The sequence below is a fragment of the Corvus brachyrhynchos genome, unplaced genomic scaffold (genome assembly GCF_000691975.1).
Source record: "Corvus brachyrhynchos isolate BGI_N302 unplaced genomic scaffold, ASM69197v1 scaffold424, whole genome shotgun sequence".
In the NCBI taxonomy this organism is placed as follows: Eukaryota; Metazoa; Chordata; class Aves; order Passeriformes; family Corvidae; genus Corvus; species Corvus brachyrhynchos.
Genome location: NW_008237953.1, coordinates 475,576 through 502,405, shown reverse-complemented (window position 1 = coordinate 502,405; position 26,830 = coordinate 475,576). Strand labels below are relative to the sequence as shown.

General features: G+C 39.3%; 1 protein-coding gene across 1 annotated transcript; it reads left to right on the top strand.

Annotated features, from left to right (window-relative positions):
• The first annotated feature begins 13,399 nt into the window (after positions 1-13,399).
• On the top strand, positions 13,400-25,099 carry LOC103614930. Its single transcript, XM_008632932.2, has 3 exons — positions 13,400-13,562; positions 20,574-20,718; positions 21,995-25,099. The coding sequence occupies exons 2-3, from the start codon at positions 20,579-20,581 to the stop codon at positions 22,071-22,073; spliced, it is 219 nt and encodes a 72-aa protein (XP_008631154.1). The 5' UTR covers positions 13,400-13,562; positions 20,574-20,578; the 3' UTR covers positions 22,074-25,099.
• Positions 25,100-26,830: the final 1,731 nt, after the last annotated feature.

Genomic DNA, 26,830 nt, shown 5'->3' with positions numbered 1-26,830 from the left:
TAGCAAGACCACAGAGGCAGGCACCTATTGTCCCCTTTGTACTGATATGATCCACAGTCAGACAGGTCCACTCACTTATTCATCCAAAATATTTTCTCATTACATTGGCCTAATTTCTAGATAGACCGTCTCTGCCGACAGAGGGATGTGGCAGAAGCATGCAGCAAAAGTGAAGAGGAGCCCACAGTTAGACAAGCCAGAACTGGTTATGTAATCACTGCTTTAAAGTTAACAGCTTAGTTAGTTAGAAAAATTGTCAGCCTTAGTTTCAAAAGGAGACTTCAACATGCAGAGACAGTGTAAAAACTAAATGCCAATGGGCAGAAAATCTGCTCATGAATTTCCATTATAGTATCTAAGCAGTACAAAAAATCCCATGGGAACAAGAGAAAAAAATCATTATTTACTTGGCAGTAGTGACACCATTAATGGAATATTACATAGCATTTTGTCATCTTCTCTTTGTAAAGGATATTGAAATTTGTAGAAGTTTCAGGGGACAAAAAATTCAGACATGATTTTAGATATAAAAATAGACACTACAATGAAAAATGTAGCAAGTTAAGTTCATTATGAAAGCAAGAATTATGAGTAACTTGTTCTCCCAGAGGATCACATGGGAATATACTCAGGCCCAAAAGTTTGTTGAGCTGACAGCCATTTTCACTGTTTTACACAGAAGTACTCCAATGGAGACAGTGTAGCTTTCACCAGGAGACAAACATGCCAGTGTTAACACCAGTGCTAAGAATTTAGATTCACTCAGAATTTGCAGAAAGGCTGCTTGTTAAAAGACTGTCAAGCCAATGAACAAGCACCACGACATGCATGTTAGTGTCTGCATTTATGTGTCCAGCAAATGAGGGCAGTTCTGGAGCAGGCTTTGATGTCACAATCACTGGAGGTTCCACAAGTGAAGCAAGAGAAATCCTGAAGAAAATGAGTGAAGAAGATGAGTCATTATTAGCTGGATATTAGCTAAACAATAACATTAAACAGTAAACAATAACATTAAAAGCCATGTACATGAATTGCAATAAACATCGCTGTGTTAAAACACAGCTATATTATTTGCAGTGTGTAGCCCCTAGAGCGCCTACAAGCCGTCACCGAGGCTGAGATTTTTCTGTGCTGGGCACTGTACAAGTGCACAGGAAGAATGAACCTGTCCTCAGCAACTGACACACTGATGGATTATTTTCTGACAGTTAACAAAGTATCTGCTACCGCAGTCTGGCTCCATTTTCCAAGGCAAAACCCTTAGCGCGCACACACTCCTACTTCAGTCATGTTTTCATCAGTCCTGTTGGTTTTACTGTTTATTTTCCATCTCCTTTGTACTGTTCCTCAATAACAACATCAGCACAGGCAACAGTCACCAGGAGATGGCATCATTAGAAGTTGATAACACTGACTTAAACTGCAGTCAGATGCAAGTGTGAGACTGAATAAAGCAGTAATGACTGAGTTCCTGAGCCTCACAGTACTGATAAAAACTAACATTCCCAAAGCAAGTATTTGAATGCAAGGTGTGAGTTTTTAAAATGTAATTTTCAAAAGATGAAGCCGCTATTATCTGCTGCTTTCACTACTAACCATGTATCTTTCTGTATGAACTAAGGCTGAGCATACTGTCAACACTTAGCAAAGACTGTTCTTACACTTACTATAGAATCGATGAGAGACAGCTTTTCCTAGGCAATTAGGAAAAAGAAAAATCTTGGGCTGGTAAAAGGAGTATACAATTACATAAATGTTTTCACAGATAATATTTATAAAAGTTATGGAAAATAATGTATAATTTTTTCAAGTGTTTTTCATATCGCCATTCTACTCATGTTAAATCAAGCTTTCAGTGAGTGAATAAGCTTGATCTGATCTACTGCAGGGATGAGTAGTGATTTTTGTATCACTGTGCAAAGTCTTGGACAAAGTGAAATAATTACCTTTAATCTTACTGTTCCATCAAAGAGACTAAGGAACCCACTTGCTGGGTTAAGTGTGTCAGAAAGACAAATTATACCAGCTCTGTGTGCATGGATCCTAAGGTGTTGAATACTAATTTTAAAGGAATTTTATCAGATAGCCAGATGAAAAGAAGTAACAGGGACTTGTTACTTTTCAAGAGCATATGCTTTCCCTGGCTGCGGGCAATTAAAGTTTGACAGCTTTTTGAGATAAACATATAAAATAGGCTTGAAAATATTTGTTTGTAAAATATTCAGGTCTTAGGATATTTTATAGAGTTGAGGTAGAAGAAAAGACTATTATATTTTGATAACATCATTTGGAGACACCATAAATAAGTACATGATGATAGGTTAATTAAAGCACTTCACAGAACTCAGTCTTATAGATTGATGATAAAGAGGAAAATGTGTCAGTGTGTGAAATAACATTCCTGAGAGATAAATTAGTTATCTGTGACGCTTATTATTTTTCCTTAACACTCTCATGCACTGACCTTGATATTCTGCATATGTGATTATCTTAGATATAATAAAAATACTTCTTTAATAATTCAAAATATAATGAAACAGGCACTGTCATATATGCTGCCTGGTCTCTTTTACTGTGTCTTTCTGCTCCTGAATACTGATGAGAACTGCTGCTAGGCAAACGAAAGGGTTGCTTTAACCTTATAAAAAGCTATGAGTAAATAGCTTTGCCTGTGATAACATTTTCAGGAATTAAGAGTAAAATAGACTAGTATGTTAGTTATGGCAGCATATCTCAAATCACAGAATTATTAAGGTGAGGAAAAACTGTATGATGCTCTGGGTGGTGAACAATTTTTTAGTAAATTGGTGAACAGTCTTTGCTGGATGTCCATTTTCCAACATCATACAATATCCTTAAGGGTACAGCTAGGCCAATACCACACCTGTGCACCCATTAAAATTAAGGCAGCACAAAAACCTACATGTTTTTATCTCTTCTTCCAAGAATCTTTCATATATTGCTATAATAGTGTCTCACTACCTATTTGTTCTCTCCCTGCTGCAGTCTCCCTGCAAATTCAGATACATCCCACAAGTGCTACAGATTCATTTCCAAATAGCATAGACAACTTATCTTCAATTTTGATATGTAAAAGTGTTTTCTGCCCAAAATGTTTCCAGCTGTTACACGGAGCTGACATGCTCACAGATCTGTGAAGGGTCATCTCCCACAGAGTCTTCCCTCTCCTACAAAATCAGATTAAACTCAAAAGACCCCAGATCTGATTTCTTCTCATTCTAGAAAGAAAAGGCACCAAGAAGAGCCAAGGCACCTGAGTTTCAGGAACAGCCTGAAAATAAGGTAGGCAAAGATCAGCTCTAAGAGCCAGAGTCAGCTGCAAGAGTTGATTAAACAGGAAATTTTAGTAGCTCTTCTTTTAAGGTCAGATTTAAGATGCAATTTAGGAAAGAAAAAACGCAGGAGCTGTAACATACTTCTAAGCCTGGTAAATGCTATTGCTCATCCTTAATCCAACCAACAGAAATGTAACATAACAGGAAGGAATTTTTCAGTTACGGCTGAAAATTGCAACAGATGATTTTATAGGTAGTGGATATAATTTCATTTTGGTTGAAGGGTCTATGCTTCTCCATAGACTGGCTTGCAGGACTCTTTTTTGCTCCCTTTTTTATTCTCCACCAGCATTTGTGTTTCAGGAAGGAATAACAACCCAGAATCTACAACTAAGATGGTTTTTAACCATTTTTGAGTAACCTGGTTAAAAAATCTCCCCAGATTTCTCCCTGCATTAGTGGTTATGGTGACCACAAGCCTGGAAATTCACTCCAAGGATAAATCTGGAAAAGAGAGGCCAGTGTCTTCATATGTACATGGTACATGTAGTACATGGTGAAATCCTGAAGCGTCCCTTCTTCTTGTTTAGTGAGGCTTAAAAATACTGTGATATGTGCAAAACACATGGGAAGACATTATGGGTACAGACATGAAGTCACAGGGTATAGAGCCTGTGTTAGTTGAAGAAGGAGTCATTAACACGTGTGTTAGGTTTGCACATTCTATATTACTTCACGGTTTTTTGCCTTGGTCTGTGCAGTCACCTGGTGCAGCTAATTAGAGGAACTGCTCAAGGACACAGGCTCACACAGATGTTGGCAGGTAACTTCAAAAATGTCAAAACCATGGCAGAAAAGGAGGAAGTGGTCATATAAATGTAGTCACTTTGAGAGAATGCAGTAGGAGCTCACCATTGTAAAGAGGAGGTACTGTCAATCAAATTCCCAAAAAAGCCTCAATGTCATTTAAAATAAATGGTGAACTCCCCTAAAATGTTTTTTAAAATTTAATTTCAAAATAGTGGCAGGACTATTGAAAAACACCTACAAAGGATGAATATAAACAAGATCTGGTTTTTGATGAGAATCACATATGTCTCTCAACCACCTACAAAAAATCATGAGTACGAAGTCAAATGGGGGAGTAACAAGGGATTCAAGCTGCACTCTTGGCACTGGCAGCCTTATTGCCAGGATCAGAGGAGCCATTGGTACTGATTTCATGGGGCTTACTTTATGTTGAAGGAAGTTACTATTTCAGGCCTATTTCTTTTATAGGGTCATTGATTTATGTAGTTACCTTAACACCAGCACGTAAGAGGGATTTTTGCACTCCCTGCATCAACAGTCTCCTTGGTCCATATGGCTTTTCATTTTCAGAGCTGCTAAGCACTCATGACTCACCAAAGTGTGTTCTGGTTGCTGACTCCAAGGCCCCAAGAATATCTACATGACTTGTGGCACAATTTGAAGAAAGGTTAGATGCAACAGGAGAACAATCCACTTAAGGACTTCTCAGAGATTTCTATACTTTTTTGTCTTCACCCTACCAGTCTGAAGCACTCAAGTTAATGCACTTCCACTAGGAACTTCTACAATCATCCAATGCCTTCATCCACGAGGCAGCTCTCTGACAAGAAAGTCAGCAACCGACTCAGGTGCCTGACATCTGCTTGAAAGACATGTACAGCAAGTTCAGCAAATGTACAGCATTAATGGTATTCATAGCCAGAAGGCAAATGATACATAGTACAGTCCAATAGGGTCAGGTTCTCTCATCCCATTAAATTATGTAGTTTCCCAGAAGAGATTGATATGGTAAATTTTCACATATGTGTAAAACATAATGGCTAGAAAGTTTGAGCAGTAAGTCTATAGAAAGGACTGGAGAGAGAGGAAAAAAAAAAGGAAAAAAAATACTTGCTTTGAACATGAAGTAGTACGGCAAACATATTTGCTGAGTGGTGAAGCCACGTGGATGCTGTGTTGTCCTGATCAGAAGTGAAAATGACACAAATGATGACAAGAATAATCTTCCCTCAAGACAAAAAATTTCTAAACACAGGGGGAAAGCAAAAAATGTATTTCCTCCTGCTGCTTAGGTCTCATTTCAGACATAAATAACCTTTAAATACTTAATAGTTCCTAATTTTGCTGATTCATTTAATGAAATTATTAACTCTTCTGCAAACCTGGCAGAAGAAGGTTGTCCTTATCCTCTGTTGTCTGATGGAATCATAGAATTCTAGAATACTTTGTGTTGGAGGGGATCTTGAAAGCCATCTAATCCCATGCCCCTGCGGTGACATCTTTCACTAGATCAGGTTGCTCAGAGCCCTGTCCAGCCAGACCTTGAATGTTTACAGGGATAGGTCATCTGCCATGTACCTGGGCAATGAGTTCCTACGTTTCACTAGCCTCATCATAAAAATAATTCCTCCTTGCATTTAGTTTGAATATATGCTCTTTCAGTTTAAAACCATTACCCCTTTACCTACCACAACTGGTCCTACTAAAAAGGCATTAAGGTAGATGACATCGATTACACTTCCCCTGTCCACTGATGGAGTCACTCCATCACAGAAGGCCACTGGGTCAGTCAGGAAGGACTTTCCATTGATGAAGTCTTGCTGGTTGCCTTGAATCACCTCCCCATTCTCCATGTGCCTAAGCATAGCTTCTAGGAGGATCTGTTCCATGATCTTCCCAGGCACAGAAATGATGCTGACAGGTCAGTAGTTCCCAGGGTCCTCCTTTCTACCTGTTTTAAAGACACATGCATTGTCTCCCTTCTACCGGTTACCTGAAACTCCACCAGTCTACCACTACTTTTAAAATATCACGGAGAGTGGCTTGGTGGCTACCTCAGCTAATTTGCTCAGGACTCTGGGATACTTCATGTCAGGTCCCAAAAACTAAAGTACGTTCAGGTTCCTCAGGTTCTCATGAACCTGAGCCTTACGCACAAAAGGATTTTGCTCCCCCAGTCCCTGTCTTGAAGTCCACTTGTGGCAGAGGTGTGGGAAGAGACATGGTCATTAAAAACTGAGGCAAGAAAGTTACTGAGTACCTCAGCTGTCTCCTCATCTGTTACTCATTTGCCAGTGATGCCAGTCCTGTCAGGATCAGATCCATCCAGACTTGTAGCTAGAATAATAAAAGACAGGCTGGTCTCTTCTGTCAAAAACATTCTTGGGCCACCTCCTGGCAGCTTTTCCCCATATCTATGTGCTTCATCCATCAAGATCCATTAACCTACAGTGTGCAGACAGCAAGGTGCTGAAGAGTAGCAGTTGACACAAGAAGGCCATAATCACAGGTCAGGAACAGGGCATTTAGTGACCATCACCCACACCTGTCCACTAACACTTCTGTGTACACGAGGAAGGGGAAGGAAGACAAGATGACAGTCCAGGGAGCAGAGCTAAGTATGGGGATGTGCTTTGAGAGCACACCTACACACTGACATGGCTCTGAAGAATTTTTTGGGCATATTCAATCTTGTACTCAATTGACAGAAAGAAAGATTATTTCTGGGTAAACCAATTCTAAATCAACTTTATCATAGGTCAAACTTATACTGAAGAAATTTTGTATTCAAGTTAAAGACTTCATAAAATACATTCTGTGAAGGATCTTTTAGTAATCACTAGGGATATAATAGCTCCTTGCATGAATTTAGTTGATAGATCTGACACACGAAACATTTTAAAATTTTATCATCCATGTATGTACATACAACAGACAAAGAATTTATTCTGTTCATGTTCAGAAAAATGTTCTTAACTGATGCAACATATTATTTCCTTTTTTTGTCGCATTTAAAGTTACTGTGGTCCTCTTTCAACAACTATGAACAAAGATTCAATTTCTGATACAAAATATTAGTTAAGCATTTAAATCTATTCTTAGGAAATGGTCTAATTGGCCATAGCAGTCACACTTAAAACTGTTTATCATCTAATCTAGTTTGCATTAGCTATATACTTAATGCAAAGGAAAAGAAAGAAAAAACTCCCAAAATTTCTATTGGCTTCCATCCCTCCTGAAAGTTTGGCTATTTCACAGGTGGCAGATCTGTGTCTCCAAGCTGGTCACATAGCATGTCTTGGCAAGTAAACAATCAGAACTTTTTCAGTGCTGCTGTTGCCAAAATCTGCTGCTGTGTAATGGCCCAGGCTACTCCTTGCTCTCATGTAGTTACATGATCTTAATCTGCCACAATTTAGGTTTTATTTAACACATACCTGGTACCCTTGTAATCTTGCAGCAATCTTTGCTCACTGAGGACTGTATTAGCAAGAGACTTTTATAATGGCAGGTTCTGGGAGCTAATGGTCATTTTGGGTCTCTGTGTTTACAAGAAACATGTTGGTGACAACCTTTCGTATCTGGATTGAGTGCAAGAGTTAAATCAGATTTCTTTCTGAAGCACACAAAAGACGGAATAAGCCCTCAGATCTCACATTACTGTTCAAATTCTAAGGCCAGCCAGAATAAAGTCTGGTCTGTTTTTCTAATGCAGATACAGTCTTAAGAGGAGCCAAGAAGCAGCAAAAGGCAGCCTGTTTATCATCTCAGTTAACTGACATGGTAAACCCTGAGATGAGATCCTTTCCCTCTGATACATTGGTAGAAGCAAAGTGAGTACATCTGAGTACATCTATGCTTGGTTCTGAGTAAAGTTTGAGTTAGGTACTGTCCTTGAGATACTCACAAAGAAACTGCAACCACAGATTTATCCATGACCATAAAAATCACTATTTAAAGCCTTTCTCATCCTTCTTCTTACCTTACTTTCTTCCCAAGCAAAAGAGTTCAAAATCATCCAAAGATAATTTGAGCTTCCATAGAGAAGCTGGTGAAGTAGCATTTGCCTCTATGAGAGGTACAGAATGCTCAAATATTTAAGATCTATGGGATATTAAAAGAAGACAAAAAGTCATGCAATTAACATGCTGCTCTAAATTTCTGCTTCCCTATCATCAAAGTATCTGACATCATCCCATGGAAATTCATACCAATACCAGACTCCCTGTGGACCTTCATTAACTTTTTAGCAGCAAGTTTGATGTCTCCAACAGCTCCAGTTCAACCCATTTAACTTTTTCTAACTGAAGCACCTAAAGTTTGGCTATATATGAACTATAATGCTATAAACAAAGCCATAAGATGCTGAATTACTCCACTGAGACAGTTTCTCTCCATGACTTTTACACTCCAAACTCCACTCAAACAGTAGGTACACTGGAGCAGGATCTGCATTGGCTGATTTTAATACAGGATCAAAAACCTCTTTCCTGCACTCATTAAACTGATGCCTGAGGGTGTCTAGAGCAATTTTATTCCTGACTCCAGTGTCATAATAAGATGGAAAAAATCCATGTCAAAATTGCAGGCAAATTCAACACATCATAGAAGCCTTTCTGGACAGGTTACTATAGAAGTTCATTTGGACTGGAAGGTAGTGTCAAACACACAGAAATGCTAGGACAGAGCAGGTGACACCAGCAGCCTTTTCCTTCCTTTCCAGCAAAATTCTCCCCTGCAGTGCACAGAGCCAGGCTAATTACACTTCCATGGGGAAGCATCTGTGTATCTAGCAGCTTCAGTGTGCAAATTTCAGCTTGATGCAATTTAAAGTGCTTGAAAACTTTACAGTCCTGGAAAAAATAGAATCGCGGAAAGGCTGCAGGCAGGCAACTAACAAGAGAATTAGGAAAAGCTACTATTGGATCTTACATCTCTAATTTTTCTGATTGCAAAACACAATATCACAATTACAATAAACACTGAGCAGCCTCTGTAAATGTTTTAGCTGTCATGTAACTGGTGCCAGTAAGAAGTTTCATTCAGCTAATAAAATGTGTAAACTCTTCAGTCTGCTACTTTGCTGACCTTGAGATTATCCCATAAGAGGTATTTATAAAGAAAACAGTTGTGTGTCATAGGCATGGATGATGTGAGGTACACATCATTGAGAATGTACTCAGAGTAAAAATCCAGATAAGATAGAAGGTATACTTGTAAGCAAAGTGGAAATCCAGCTCTTGATTATTTCGGTGTTATTTAAACAAGTCCCCACCACCCAATTCAAGGTTTGGCCCAAGAGACAAAAAATGAGTTTACAGACATCAGTGAAATTAAGTGACCCTTTCAGTTATCCAGTCATGACAATTTTTTTCATATACTTTAGACCAACATTCAGTGTCATATCCAGCAGGCAGGGCTAAAACATTTTAAGCAGGTGTGTTTTCTCCAGATGTACTCTCAGAGATGCCAACACAACATAGCAGGGTTCAAATCAATTCATGTGCAATGGGGGACAGGGAAACACTGTGCCTCCGGCACAGTATTGGCTGCAGGACAGTCCATCAAGGAAAATCCTGCCTGCTCTTTCACTCTGCAGTATTAGGTCTACTAAAGGACTACTGGTGGTTTTCCAAGGCAGGTTTTAAAAACATCACACTGCAAATATTTACAGAAGCATGAAAACCAGTTGCTTTCTTGGGAAGGTAGTGTATTGGGTTTGTGTGGCCAGGTTTTGGTAGCAGGGAAGGATACAGGGATACCTTCTATAAGAAGTTCTATGGCCAGAAAAGCCAATCCCTGGCAGCTTCGAAGATGAATGTGTCACTGGCCAAGGCTGGGCCAATTAGAAATGGTGGTAACACTGAGATAACATACTTAAGGCAAAAATCTTATTGTGCAGGCATAATTGTGTCCAGAGAAGAGCAGAGTGAGAATATGTGAGAGGAACAGCCCTGCAGACACCAAAGTCAGTGGATAAGGAGGGGCAGGAGATGCTCCAGGTGCTGGAGCTGAGATCCCTCTGCACCCCATGGTGAAGCAGCTGTGACCCTATAGCCTATGGAGGTCTGTGGGGATGCAGAGATCCACCTGCAGCCTGTGGAGGAGACCCACGTCGGGGCAGGTGGATGCCGGAGAGGAGGCTGTGAACCCACAGGAGGCCTTTGCTGGAGCACGCTCCTGGCAGACCTGTGGAGAGAGCAGCCCAGACTGGAGCAGGTTTTCTGGCAGGACCTGTGACCCTGTGGCCTGTCCTTGAAGGACTGCAGCCTGTGATCCACGTTGGAGCAGTTTCTGGAGGACTGTTGTCCATGGGATAGACTCACACTGGAGAAATACATGGAGAATTCTCTCCTGTGGGAGGGACCCCACACTGGGGCAGGGGAAGGACTTTTCTCCCTGAACAGCAGCAGGAACATGTGATGAACTGACTGTAACCCCCATTCCCCATCTCCCCATGTTGCTGGAGGGGAGGAGGTAGAGCTCATGAAGAAGGGAGGAGTAGGGGAAATGTGTTTTTAAGATTAATTTACTCTCATTGTCCTGCTCTGATTTTGTGGGTAATAAATTCAATTAATATCCCCAATTCAAGTCTGTTTTACCTGTGATGCTATTGATGAGTGATCTCTTCTGGTCCTTATCTCAGCTCATGAATCTTCATTATACTTTGTCTCCCCTGTCCTTTTGTGAAGGAGAGTGATAGACAGGCTTTGGTGGGAATCTCTGGAATCCATACATGGTCCAACCACTACAGATAGACACCTAAACTGATCAAACTCTTACTTTCCATCTAAGTAATCTGCTCCATTCTTGAATTTGTGAAGTTTGGAGAGGGCTGCTAAAACTGCTGTGACCTGTGCTGCTCCTGGACCAATGAGGACATAGTCCAGCAGTGACAGAAATCCTTCTTCATGACTTTCTAACTGCCATTGCATCAATCCAGAACAAGAAGGATGTGAATACCAGGTGCACCGTGAATACCAACAAGTGCATGGTACAGTAGCTGCTTAAAGCTCTCTCCAGATTTTATTTTCTCTAGCATCAAAGAGAAAAGAAGCATGAGATGTTTACTTAATTGGCAAGATTCTGTGAAATGTCTTCTCCTTTCACCTCCTCTACTTTCACATCAGATCTAAGAATAGCCACACAGTGAAGGGGCCAGGCTGACAAAATATAGACTAAATGTACCAGGATTATTTGTGCTAGAGTAGGAGCTGACTGCTACTTTTATTTCCAACTCTCCCACATGTGAACAGCAGCACACAATCAGAAAACCAAGACAGAATTTGATTCCTGCAGATAAGTAACACCTCAGGTGCCCCAAAGGTTTACATTCCATCAATTATTTTGTAGATTCTTCTGTGGTCTCTGCTGATGACACCACGGAGGTGTTTACAAGAACTTTTGCAAAGTAGAGATGAGAGCTGTTATACAAGCAGTTTCTGGTAAGCAGCTCTGAGATTTGCTTATGAAGTAAATAAGGGCTGAGGTGCACAAACAACCTGAATAGTTTTCAGGCTGCATATAAGAGCTTAGTTGACAGCTGCCCTGCTTTTGAGAGTGAACTATGTCTTTCCAGTCACCTGCCACCTCACCTTTTTTTCAGACATGGGTAGCGCAGCAGAGTACTAGCTCTGTCCAGGATTTCTGGATGCACCATTTGTCTTGCACAAGAGGTCACTGTGAATGCACAGATGAAATGTTCATTGTAAAGACAGCCAGCAAGTATAATAAACAATGTACCTAATCTATGGCAGATGACCAGAGCGTGCGCAATGTCTTATCTCATTTTGGCTGTCCTTTACAAAGGGCATCTAAACTGCACAAATGTCAATGCATCTAGAGAATATCTGACCAGAAACAAGTTTTGGTCTGATGAAGCCTGGACGCTGAAGTTTCCTCCTGAAATTTTGTCTTTGCAAAGTTTACAGAAGTTATTGCCTACATTATAACATTAAAACAAACCCTCAAATTCATTGCAAATTTAGTTAGATGTGTTTAGTAAGAAGGGAATGTTACTCAAGCTCTGAGTCAAATGGCAAGAAAGCAGTTCTGTTGTTCTGCAACACCATGGAGGTTAGCACCACTGCTGTATCAAGCCTGGGATTAAACTTCTTTTTATAATACCATATTATTTTAATATTCACCCAGCAGATTTTATTTGTTTGTGATTTCTAAAGCCAGCCAGAATCTGAGCTGGTTGTCTAAATATAGAGTAATCAACTTTACCTATGACATGCTGTTGTTTCTTATTCTCAATGCCACATATGTATAATGGTTCTAAAGCTCTGAGATCACAATACCATTGTTATCACAGGTGTCAAGGGAAGAGTTGATTTCTGTGTTCTCGTATGATATAAGGTGGAATGACACACTGGGGAAAGTTACTAGGTACTATTTCTAAGGAGTTAATAAGTACTGTTTCATCAAATCAGAATGAATTGACCAGGTTTTGGAAATAGCTGGAATTTTCCTTTACAGAGAAAGTCTGCTGCTCCTAGGTTTTGCACAGGGTTTTTATGCTTTAAAGGAAACTGCAGAAAAAATAAATAAGTAAATATGGACTACAGAAAGCATCCATCTAATGGCTGCTGCTTTTGCTATGTGGGGTCTGAAAAATTACAACAAAGGAAGCTTAAAATAATCCGAAGTTGTACAAGAACTGCTTAAACCAGCAGTCACATATGGTATATTAGCAATGCAGATGGATTTAATGAAAACTGAGATAAGTGCATGCATCTGTCACCAGCCAAACCTACAAAACATTTTCCTCAGAAAATGAAATGTAATGATATAAGCTTTCATCTGTAATAGAGTTATAACAACTTCAAATGGTAAAACTAGTGCTGCTTTAATGCATTCTGTCAACCATAGCTAACTATACAGACAATTCCTATAACAATTGCCTTGAAGAGAACAGATTATGTGATAGGCCATAATCAAGCACACATCCTTAGACTAACAACTCCAAAGTACCGCATACTTCCGTAAGTCACCCTGTAATGCAAAACCAAGTGTGGTTTGTCACACCATTGCAGCCCCCATTGCAGCTAAGACAGTATTGTGGAATATTTCAAGCTTCATGGGAAGATTATTAAAATGGATAACACTACCAGGCATTTTAAAGAAAATTCTCATCACTTGCCAAGTCATGCTCTTTGAGGTATCTGCCAGTGTGGGAGGGATGTATGCTCTCAAGGGGGCCTGTGTTTCACGGTCATCTCAGGCAGGGGGCTGCAAAGTTCATTAAATGATTTTATCTTGCTGCTGGTTCTGATCAAAATAGCCTTGATACGATGAAGGATTTATATTACCCCCACTTCAAATAAAAAGTACCGAGGGATGCATTTCATTACTGCCCTGTGACACTGGAGAAGCCACGGCTGCAGTGGTAATATTCCTCGTTTGTTTGTGTCACACAGAGAATTTATTTGCAAGAAGAGTCCTGCTCCAAAGGTAAGGAAGTATTTGTTTTTTGTAGTGAGTTTTCCCTAATTATGTCAACAAGAAATGTGTCTGTTCGCTAACTTTAATTCTCGCAAAAGTACATTCTAGGAAAGATGAGAGTGTGAGGAAAATGCCAGGGAAGAGTGCCCAGTTTAGTGGAATTCTAAGGAAGCAGAGTAGCATTGATGCAGAAAAATATTTAGAGATAATTTCCATGTCACAATCCTGAATAAAACACCAAGAGATATGGCTGTACATTCTCATCTGGTAGGCTAAATGGTAGCCAAGGTTACATACACATACACACACTCATCTCTCAAAGGTTTTTTAACAGTGATCTGCTGCCGAGAGGCATTTTAATTCAATGGTAGACACCTTCTCATGAAACCAGGCAGGTTTTTCTTACATGTTTTCTCTGAACTGGATGATCTAATAAAGAACATGATCCCTGGGCAAAATTTATTTCTTTGATCCTAGACCATCGAGTCTTCCTGTACTCAAAAATTAAGCAACAAAGGAAAGTGCATTCAAGATCCTTGACTAAAAAATATTAATTTATTCTATATACTTGATCTTAAGAATTCTGTAGTTGTTCATAGGAGCAAGCTTCAAATGTATCCAGCAGTGGGGAAAGTCTAATGATCAGAAACAATATTTGATCTCATGAGCAAGCTACAGCCACTTTAAATATGCCTTAGATACTGAAAATTAAAAGCCAATAAAAGTCGAACAAATCTATAGAAAGCTCAGGAAAAACATTTGGACATCCTCTATTGCACGTCACTTATGAATACCTGTTTGCTTAATGTTCACCTCTGTGCAACTGACACGACAGTCCTGTTTGTGTGTGCCAGTGGCAGGATGTGTGAGAATGCAGGCAGCCACCACAGAGAGCCAGATGCAGAGAGTGGGAAAACCTGGACAGCAGAGGGGTGAAGAGAAGATTATCCAGGGATAGTTTAGTGATATCTGTGTGACTGCAGTTTTGGGCACCACAATGTAAAAAAAGACATTAAGTTATTAAAGAACATCCAAAGGAGGGCAACAAGGGTGGTGAGGTGTCTGAAGGAGAAGCAGCTGAGGTCACCTGGTCTGTTCAGCCTGGAGGAGAGGAGACTGAGTACAGACCTCATTGCAGTCTCCATCTTCCTCATGAGTGTAAGAGGAGGGGCAGACACTGATCTCTTCACTCTTGTGACCAGTGATGCAACCCAAGGGAAGGGTATGAAGTTGTGTCAGGGGAAGTTTAAATTGGATATCAGGAAAAGTTTCTTCGCACAGAGGGTGGTTGGGCACTGGGACAGCATCCCCAGGGAAGTGGTCACAGCACCAGCCTGACAGAGTTCAAGAGCATTTGGATAATGCTCTCAGGCACACGGTGTGACCCTTGGGGATGGTGCTGTGAAGGATTGGGAGTTGGACTCAATGATCCTTGTGGGTCCCTTCCAACTCAGCTTATTCTATCACTCTATCAAACGCAGCTCCAGCAAGAATTGGAAAGAGATTTTCCAGATGGAACAGAACTAGGGAAACCAGCCAGAAAGGTGCTTGAAAGCACAGGTCCAAATCAGTCAGGTTAAGCTGGAGGGCTGGCATGGGAAGTGAAGAGGGCAGGAGGAGAAACTCAACAGACATGATGGCAGATAAGGGAAAAGCAAAGGGACCTTTCATGGAAGCCCTTGGCTGCAGGCTGAGGGAGAAGAGGCAGTGCAGAATGGAATAGCCAGCAGCAAAATATAAAAAGCCAGGCATGGGAGCAGAACTAAGATAGTAACAAATGAATGGATGACCTGGAGGGAAATACAAGTATTGATTCCTCAAGTGTTTTGTTCAAAAGGTTTTAACAATTTTAATCTTCTGCCGGAGGATCGCTGAGCCCTCTAGTACAGAAAAGCAAGACAGAGAATCAGTTTCTTCCAGTTTGATAATTCCATTGTTCAGGTGTCTGATATCCAGAGAAAAGTGAAAGTAGATGAGAAGAGCTGAAGCCCATCAGATGAGAAAGACAGAATAAAACACAGTGCATGGCATTCAAAGGCATTGATATTGACAGTCCAGCAGTATGAGATGCAAAACCCGTGTAGATATCACAAGCCTCTTCTTAATATGTTTGTTTGTCATAAAGGTATCATATGAGCAGAGCTCCGAATTTTCTATCAGTGCAAAGCATTTGAAGAATAACTATTCTTATTTGAAAAAATAGGCTCAGATCCATCAGTTTTCACAGAAAAGAAATAAAGGATTGCGGGAATTAGGAAAAAGTATAATGGTTGAATGGAGACTGCTACGTAGTGCTTGAGTGAAAACATTTTCAAATATTGAAACTGTCTAACCTGCCTGTAAGAAACAATCTGCTAGATGCACACCTGCAACTCCTACTACTATAACTCAGTCACATGTCAGTATGGTTGTCAGTTTCATAAAAAGAAAATTCCTGATACATGAAGTCCAATTAAATTGATTGAAATTTACACCCAGAGAAAAACCTCCTGACTGAACACACATTCTGGTAAGAGCATGTACTTCAAATTCTGCCAAACAAAGAAATACTGGTGGCAAAACAAATCACTTGCCTAGAATTCCCTCATTTCATAGCAAACTCCAGACCATAGTGTTTACAAAGGAAAAGTATAGATTGGTAGTCTGTAATGCCGAACTGCAGATGAAAATAAAACCTTACAGTATACATGGAAAGTCACACATCTTTGCTCATGATACACTAATGGATTTTTGGAAGAGACCGAGACAGTTAGGGACTTGGGTGCACCAGAAGACCATAGCAGCTTTCCCCATCCTCAGGCTGGTGCTCCAGATCATCTCCTCCCATAACTGCTGAGAAATGAGGCAGTAAGGAAGAAGCTGTGAAAAACGCCTCCTCCGAGTTGCTCACAAGTGTCTTCAGGGCTCAACCCACTCATGAGATAAACTTCACTGTGCAACCTGACACACAAACAAAAGGGTACAGGGGATTAGACTAAAGTGCTTTCTTCTGCCTCTAAAGAGTTTTAACCAGAATCTGGAGACCTAAGTTAGACTTGAAATGAACCTGCTTCTCCAGGCAGGATCTCAAAGGAAGCATCAGTCAGCCCTTTGAGATGAGAAGCAGAAGATAAATGACATATCCTAAACCCAAGGAAAAAGAGGGAAATCATGAATATGATCACTAGTCCTATTTTCCAAAATCAAGACAGATTTCTGATTGTTTTTACATCAAACAGTACCATTAGCATAGATAGTATTCTCTCCTATATATATCATTCAATTTTTACTATTCAATGCATATATAATAACCATAGTCATAAAGCATGGTCTAAGTAAAGTCAGAATAATAAAATATTGTATTATTTCTAGGGAAATGCGTAACACCCTAAAAACTCTGACTGACTGTGCTTCATAAGAAACACAAGAAGGAAGAAAAATCGCTCTCCTGACTCATTTGATGCTTTGTAAATTTTAAAAATACATTTCATATAACAATGTGTTCTAACACAGGAATAACATCCACACTTTTCTTTACATTTTTTCTTCTAGCTAAGAAACCTTTGACTGCCAATTCTCTCAGTGAAAAATTATTTCTGGTGGTGGTAATGTTTTCTCATAGAAACAGTGAGTTTCAGCCTCAAACTATTGATTTTTGTTTTACAAAGAAGTCAAGATGTCACATCAAATTGATCTTACATTCCTCTTTTGTTCTACCAACATAATTTTTGAGTTCCAGCTAATAGTGTTAGTGTCACAGCTTCCCTAACTTTGTAAGACCTCCTTTAGCAAATTGAGACTACATAATAACAACCTGCTCTAAAATTATTAAATCTAAAAATAAGTGATCATCTTTATCATGTGTTTGATAAAGCCTTCCTAGAATTTATTGTGCTATTCCTTTCATTTGAGAGCACCTACATTTGTTCATTGGCTTGCAACCAGGGGTCTGTCAGAGAAGATTACCAGAAAGAGCCTCTCATTATTGTTCTCTAGAAAGATTGTCACTAGAGGCTTAAGAAAAGCTTCATTTAGTCCTAGCTGTGGCAAGGCAGTTTAAGTCAGAACTAACTGTAAAATCTATAAAAGTGTATCACAAGTGCCTATGTGCTTTAATAGTATATTTCTGCCCACCTGTTGTGTTACAGTGAGATTGTTTGTTCAAGCTGCTTTGGAGGCTGCTTCCATGGAATCTTTCCCATTCTTCTCTTCCCCTGTTAAATGAGGTCCCTTATCCTAACTGCTTTGAATGAGGCTTCAAGGCATGAAAATAAACTGTTTTCAGGTGATAACTGCTGCTGCAAAGTCATTATACAGGCTTAAGTCTTGTTAGACTCCTCTGAAAAAGGCTGAAGCAGGAGAGAAAAATATGAGAGCTAGCAAAATGGTGATAGACTAAGTCTGATATCCCTGACTGCTCTCACACATTGAAGGTTCATAGTTTATGAAATGGATGGCTGGACAGAGGTGAATTTGAACATCTGTATACAGGATGCATAAAGGCAAAAGAAACCAGGTGAGTTATTTCAGCAGCGGTATTGTGAAGTCCCTACAATCACCACGTGAACGGGCTCAAATAGATAATTCAAAATATAAGGTAATAAGGTGATTCTCCAGTTCAGAAAAGCAAATGCTGGGGTACTTACATTTTGGGTTTATCAAGGATCAGTAATGATGCAGAAACTCTGTGTTCAGTAACTTTGATACCTACTTGTACATATTTGAGTGTTCTCCAGCATTAGGGGAAAAGAAAACAAAAAGAGTATTAAGAACTGAGGAACAGAAAAGTCAGCACCAGGATACCCGTATGTTAACACAATATAAAAGGTTAGGAAAGAAGAACAACTTGAACAGTGCTCTTAGTGTACCTGATCAAGCAGTCACAAAGAAAATACCACAGAGTATAGACAGAGAAAACCACTAATTTCTCTCCCTGCCCCAGCTCACCCCCCACAAAAAGAATAAGACACCCCCTGCCCAAAACCAGTAACAGGTAATACTACACACACTTTGTGGTCTCAACAAGGTTCTAACATTCTTCTAAATACTGCCAGCACCAGATGTAAGGTGAATAGCAATGGAAACTACTTCTGAATATGTTTTTTATTTGCTTTAAGTTTTCCTTTGTGATTTTTTGCTGTGGGGGCAGGTGTTGGAAAGATACATCTATAAAATGCATTAAAGCCACTACCAAGAATGTATACAATCAAATTAGGAGGCAGAACATTAGAAACCAGTAAAGAATGTGTGTATTCTGAAAGTATACACTTGGGCTCAATTACATGATGAAGCTATTATGCTTTGCTATCTCTTCTGATAAAGAAACCAGAAGACATTATCTCCTGGCAGTTTATGTTGGAGCCCCAGGTATACAGGGGAATTTTTCTTCCTGCACTCCAGAAAGAGTTATTCTTAGAGATTAAGTCCTAGGGTGGAAAGCCCATTAGTTTTACTTAGATGGCTTTTACCATATCTTTTTCATACCTTTGAAGATTAGTCCTAGTACACCAAAAGTTTAAAGGGTAGTAACTGCCACCTGGGAAGAAATATTTGTGTTGTCATTGATATATATGTGGATATTTATAGAATACTTCTATTTTATGAAAACATACACTTGTATAAAGTGAATTTTTGACCTGCAATTGGTTATCCCCTAGCACAGCTGGAGGTGTTCAGCAATACTTGCAATTCACATTACAGACTAATGTCAACAATTATACATCCAGTTATAATTTGTTCAGGACAGGAAAATAAGCTCAGTAATTCTTTTCTGCAAGAGTCAGGCTCAAGTACTGTGCTTCTACCATTTGGAGGCCATGAGCTGATATATGAAGGTTTTACAGGGAACCACAGGGGAGTTACAGGGGAATCCTAGCAAAAACGGGACCTCTTCAAAAGGGCTGTTTTTGTCCTCTGCTCATGGAGTCTTAATAATGTGTCTGTCAATTTTTCACAGAACAGCCAATTGTGTATAGATTATCAGCTCCCAGTTTCGTGTTTTCTTATGATGCCTGGCAGGGGAATGGCAGAAGTTTCTTCAAGCTTTGCCAAGCTAGCCTAGAGGGGCTTGTTTACTCTCTCTCTGTGGCTGTGATTAAAATAAATTACAAATAATTTCCATTAATTCAAAAAATGTGTGAGAGAGCCCTAAATACTTGTTAAAAAATTAAATATTCTGTAAAATATTACAATGGCATGTTCATGCAAAAGCACATAGCAATTTGAAAGGCAGCATGGATACACTAATTTCATATTTAATGAAGTTTTGAAAGTAATGATACCATTTTCTGACTGCAATGTGGCGTAGAGGGAATTTAGTGTTAGCCCAAGAAGAGTCCTCATGAGGCAAATTTTTTTTTAGGATAAGATTCACTCCAGAATTTATTTTTAAGATGACATTAACCAAAGCTGAAAGTACAGCATTGTCACAGATATACAAATATACTCAGTGAATTTGCTCTCTTTTGAAAATTGAAGAAGAGGGGATAATATTTAGTAAGCAAGGTGGTTTTTGCAAGTCAGCAACTTAAGAAATTATGTACATAGTTTATATATATAAATTTTCTCCATTTTCAAATACAGCTAAGTGCTAGAATTATTAAAGACAAATTATCAGAACAATAGCCACTTTAACATTTTAGAGACATGAAAATAATGAGGCCAAAAATCCCATTAGATACAGCAATTTTTTTTTTTTTATTTGTGAGTACAGTAAAAAGTATCCTAATTGCTAAATTACAGAATACAACAGTCCTGTCCTGATTGTGAATGTAAATGTCACAGTCAGATGGAGGTGAGAGATATTTTAGGTACACAAGTAAGAATTCTAATCACTATAGACAGCATATCCTCAAGTGTCAGAGCTAGGAAAGAAAAGCTTAAATGGTGAGTCATGCCCACAGTTATCCTGATCCTACTAAAAAAAGGACTGTGTGACCCTAACGCTGTGAAAATCCAAAACATCAAGAGTGTGCTTTAGCCAGTGAAAACAGATGAGGAACCAGTAACTTTTCATAAGGTTTTTTCAAATTTTTCCTTTAGAGGAAATGAATAGCCAATATTTGCGTCATGAAGTGCGGGGTTGTGAAACCAGTGACCTGAGGAACTTCTGGGAAAAGACCATTGAACAACAGACTCAGTATCTGCAATATGAAAAAGAACGTCAGCGAAGAAGCGCTCTGACAAAGTGGGTAATCTGCATCCGGAAAGGTTACTTGCGTTTGCATTGTAATTTTTTTGGTTTTTAAGTAATACCTGTACTTAAGTAATGCAATGAAACCTTAAAGTAATTTATATTTATTGAAATTAATAAAGCTTTCCAAATTAGGATGCTAATGCTAATGTGTCTAAGATATGACTTCATAGGATAAGAGAATAATTCACTCTTGTTCCATAAATGAGTCCAAAGCATCGAACTTTCTGAAGTTACAGGACAATATTTACCAGTGCAGACTTGTCTGTTCAGAGCAAAGCCAGCACAGATGTGTACCTGGCCCACATTCTTTCTCCGTAGCCTTGTTTACACAAGAAAATAGTTTGAATTACTTAAGATTGTTTAATTTGTGTCAGGTAAATCCATTATAAAGCAGATGGTCCAAGTACACTGACTAAGGCAGCCACCATTCATAGCCACATCTACCTTATTCAGTCACATTCAGCTGGATCAGACACTGCGAGAGAGAGCAGTCACAGCAAGATCAGCACAGCTTTACTCTGCATGAACTCTCCATAAATTGAGGGCATATGCGAAGACATACACTTTTGTTATTTACTATAGTTCTTTTGTCTTGAGATCATTCAGTGAGAAAGCAATTTTCCAAAGCCTTCCTCATACCTCTCTTTGCATTGATACTCGAAAATTAAGAGCAAGGCTAGCCTTACATTACTAACCCTGGATGAAGAAATGCTGGGATTAGTCTCCAGCACGTTTTATCCGTTTATGACTAACCTAATCTCAATGTTACTACTCCTCAGTTGGGAAATTCCTCCCTCTTCTACTTGAGTAAGCTTTTCTGTGGTACCTAGATACTATCAAAAAGAAAACAAAGGGCCACCTATCACCAAAAGCTGCCTACTATGGCTCTAACAGAAGCTTCAGCGTGTGCAGTGTCTCTAAGACAAACAGGACAGAGGAGGCGGGAGACGGGGGAAGTGCTGGATGATGTGACCCAGCAGGTGGCAGCAGGCAATCTCCAGCGCAAGTGGCAAGTCACTCTGGCACACAGGCACTCGAGAGAGGGCACACTGGAGATGGAGATGAACCAAAAAGCTCAGGTGATCCCTCATTGGGATTTAAGAGCCAGTCCTGACGTGCCATCCAACAAAGAGCTCTAAAGGAGCAGGAAAATTTGCATGACTACTGGGAAAAAGCACCAAAGGGTATCATCATTCAAAAGATGAAGAGTATAAATCCATTACCTGTAAAAATATGGGGACAAGCTGATCCATGTTTCTGTCCCTAGGCTCAGAAATGAATGGATGGAGAGGCTGGAAAAACGGATAAAGATGTTGAGGACCCAACCTGAAGACCCATCCAGCTGAAGAGCCCACATTCATTTCATGTTTGGGAGGAAAAGAAATTTGTTTTGTAAGAGGGATGCAAAAGCTGAAGTCAGTTTTACTTTGTAGCTTAAACGAGCTATAATTAATTAGCTGTCATTGTTAGAAGTTTCATATGTGAAATGTCAATTGTTGCTTTTAAGATTATGCATCTGTCTCTTCATTTGATGAATGGAGAATATAGTACTCTGAAGTATTTAACACTAATAAATCATGGTTCACTGACATGTAGATGCCTGGAAAAAGAGTTTAGTTGCACAGTTGTGCTCTGCAAAAGCATTTCCTCAACATTTCAGGTTTCTGTATAGACTGACTGTAATAGAATGAATTTAGATGGTTAAATGAATAGTAGAGAATTTAATTTTTTACACAATACAGCCCAACTCAGATTAAGAAAGATGGCACATGCACAGTGCCACCACATCCAGCATCACTAGTGAAGCCCAAACTGGTGGAAGCTACAGCTGCCATGTTAGAAGTCACCTGTGAAGTTGTTAACACATATATACTGATAAACAGCCTCTGTGAGACACCTACAAGAGCTGCCTGATTAATTGACATCAACCTAGGCAAGCCCTATTAGCTAACTTGAGACATTATATCAGCATTGATAGAACAACTTTAAGCTTTGAGACTGTTCCTGGTACCTGATCTGGCTTGTCTAGAGGTGAACTGATACTTATGTTTCATAGAGTAGCTTTCAGCACTTTCACAGCTGTCTGTCATCATGAATGAAAAGCGCATTTTTTCTTCTAGCACTTTTTCCCTCTAAGACCCAGTATTTATTCCTTAAAGACCAGTACTTTCAGAATCTAGCAGTTTTCCTTGCCTAAATTTGTCATTAGTCAAAAATGTTTCTTGTTGCCCTCCTAATTCTTCGTTAGGAAATGTGGCATTTCCTCCAACAATATCAAAGCATTTCAATCGGCTGGTGTAATCAAATCACTTCCTTTTTAAAGTGACTGCTTTGTTGCCACCAAATGATTAGGGTAATGTACTGCAAGATGGGTTGTTTTGAGTATGCTAAAAAACTCTTCTCTCAATCACTTAACCTTTTAGTCCCTTTTTATAAGACTGTTTCACTACCTCTCTAATAACTCATATTGTTTCAAGGAAAAGAAGAATTGAATTGCCAGTGAGGCAAGAAGAGAACAATGGAAGGGTTTGGAGTTTTTAAATCTTTAGAAAATCTGCTCTTTTTAAATCAAAACAAAAATTTGAAGTGCTATTTTTTTCCCCCTCTTTATTTATCACCTTTTAATTCCACTTTTGTGTGTCCCAAGACCAAACAAAATTTATTATGTGAATTTAAACATGTAAATAATGTTTGGAAAACCTGAGAAATTAATGAAAAAAAAAAAATAACCTTGGAGCACTTATTCAGAAATCAAGGTGTCAGTAGGTATGTCCCTGAACTTGAGAGCAGAGTTTGCCAGACACCAGAAAAAAGCTGCTAAACCCATGTTCTTTGGTTTATTCTTATTCTTAAGCAATTTTAAAAGTAACATCAAATGTGAATATGAAGGACAATAGTATAACTACAATAAAGCTCTGCTTAAATAAACAATCACCAGATAGGGCCACAACTTAATATTGGGCTTTAGTAAAAAGTAGATTTCCATGGACATGTCTGTTAACAGGTTTCAATTCTCCCATACCCAAGCCTGGTGCTTACTGAATCTCTAGTTCAATTCCATCATGAAACAGCTTTGGGTTTTACATCATTTTGGCTGAAATTAGAGCTTGAACTGAGCTAAGGGAAACATTTTCCAGTCTCTCGTTCGTTGTGTGAATTATGGCACGTGGGGCAAAACAGAGGGAGTCAGATCTGGCATATTTGAAAAATTAAAGCCACCACCATGGAATAAGCTTTTGTTTGCTTCTCACAGAGCTGAGATCCTTCTTACTACTCATCTCACAAAGTAAATCAGAATGAGGAAAAACCATAGAGAGCTGGGAAAAAAAGTGTGCTAGGGAGTGACTTCCATTTGAGTTCCTCATTGCACATATATGGTTATGTGGTCACTTAAGAATGCTTTGGAGTAAGTCCCTAACAAGCTAGAACACCCTAAAATAATCTCTTTAAAATTATAAAAAGGACCTTATTTTTTACAGAATGCATCTATTCTGGCCCAAGCCCACGAGGAGTTCTGAAAATACGTTTTCAGAATGAAGCCACTTTCCTTTGAGGTTTGTAATTCCACCTCTAGTGTTTAGATTAATTATTTCAAGCTCAGTTTTCACAGTGCTAAATTCAGGACTTTGGGCCATGTCATCTTCATTTATTTGAATACTAACAACATATTTTGATACAAAACCCACCAGCATAATGGAGGTGTAATCTACTTAAGAGTTTTGTAAGGTACCACACAAATAAAGAATACATATTCAGGAAATAAATATAATCTAGAGTTAATCAGCAAAAACAAAGAGTGTGAAAGCGTGAAAATTTAAATCTAAATGTCAAGTAACACTCTTAGCAGAAGCTGGATCAGAGTCCAGGATGAAAATTTTTCTGGTAATTTCAAAACAAAAATACAAATCTTTTCTTTACCTTGAAGGTCACAAGAGAAATTAAAAGGAGGGAAAAACAAAACAAAACAAAAAACCCCAAACCACTGCAGTATCTGTGAGAATCAGAAATAAGCCATGACATTATAAAAAAGACTAGAGAAACATTACTGTAGGACTGGAAAAGTCATCAACTAAAACCTGGTAAAATCAGCTGGGTTTTATAAAATTATTATGGCTAGAGAGGATGTTTACGTGCTCTTCAGACAATTTTCCACCAAAATGCAGTTTCAGAGGAGTGCATTATTCAACTAAACAGTTTAAACTTAACTCAAATGTTTATAAAATAGCTTTATGAAGACACACTTGATGTCTTTTGATTTTGGGTTTTTTTCTCTCCAGATTTTCACATTGCTTTTGAGTGTAACAGCATGAGATTTTGAGTTACGCCAAGCTAATTTTATTAGCTTTGCAATTAAAATGTGGTAGACACTTGCTTATCTTTCTAGCTTTCATTATTTTGCCATTCCTTTGCTTCATCCTGACACTGAGTAGCAAGAAAATGCATGTCACTTTCTCGTTACAAATGCATGGTGTTTTTTACTTCAACTTTTTGAAAAAGCTTGCAATGGTGTCAAAAGTCAAATGTAGTAAAATTTTAACATTCTGAAGCAAACACTAAACACTCATCACCCAGCTCCCTTTAAATAGAATTTATGGGAAGTATGCTCCCTGTTAGCACAAGAGTGACAGATGCTCCATTTTAGCCATATTAATGATCCTCCTAGTGCATGGATAAGGGCTGACAGCTGTGAAGAATGACTCTGTCAGTAACTTTACAGACTTCTTAGCAGTTTAGCTCAAACTGAGATAGCTTAAACACAGTTCTTCACTCAGTAATCCCTCCTGATCAATGTCTTTCCTTAACAAATGATCTCCTCTCTGGAGGTCTCTAATTAAGAAGCAAACAAGCATAACACAACCACTGCAGCCAGATTTTGATTTTGAGCAATTGGCACAGGTCAGACAAAAGGAAACGGTCCTGCAGACCAATGCAGCATCAGCCAGCAGGCTCTCTTCAACGTGACACCCAAAGGTTTGCTGCTTCCTCTTACACAGCAGCTATGGCTCTTTGGGCCCCTAGCCACACTCACTGGAGAGGAGACTGATGTATTGGCCAGTTTTGAGGTGCCTAAAGTGAAATAAATGCAGCCAGCAGTGAAATAAATCCACCATACAATACCAAATCCACCTCCAGTGTTCTGTGTTTAGTGTACATTAAGTACAGCAGAGTTGTTTTGCACTCTAGAAAAGCCTGCAAGGCTACATCAGAGACTTCAATCCCATACACAAGCAGTGTGAAAGATAATCCCAGGCACCTAGAGCTCACTGCCTAATCAGTACAGAAACAGTGGAGGGGAGTGGAAAGATGGGCCAGAGCCAGGGGTCAGGGAGCAGCCATGGTGCCTGTGTTGGGTACAAAGTCAAGGTCAGGTTGCTCTACACAATGTGATCCACTATGTAGCACAGTAAACCACTGCTTCAGCTGGAACTGAAATCCATAGGTAATGTCTTCTAAAAAACAGGTCTGAAAAGTAAAAGCATCCTGAACTGGTCCAGGAAAGGTGCCAGAACTGTGGTAAATTATACTGCGTGTCAAGGGAATCACTATTCAGGTAACTGGACTCTTACCACAAAAGTTTGGAGAAGCAGTATAGATGTCTTTGGGACGTTAAAGAAGACTAAGAGGTAATGTCTTAAACTAAAGAGTTTTGAGGAGATTTGGATGATGGCCTAATGTTGATTACAGATCTCATTGTTTCGAACTCATCTCTCACCTTTCCATGTTACACAGGGAGCCTCTCCCAGACATCACTGCTGGTGTTAGCCCATCCACATGGGCGTTAACCACACATGATCTGCAGTCACCACTCTGCAGAAGGACTGGTTATGGAGTTTTGAAGTTTTAAGGTTGATGAGGAATACTCATATCCATTATAATATATGTCAAAATATAGATAGCTTTTGAATAGCCTCTGGATTTATGGGTCTGACTTGAATGCCCCTAAGGATGAGAATCCCATTCTGAGATTACAGAGGATGTGTGTCAGGGCAATCCCTGCATCGATACAGGCTGGGGAATGTAGTCCTTGAGAGAGGCCCTGCCAAGAAGAATTTGGGGATACTGGAGGCTGGAAAAATGGACATGAGTCAGCAATGGGCACTTG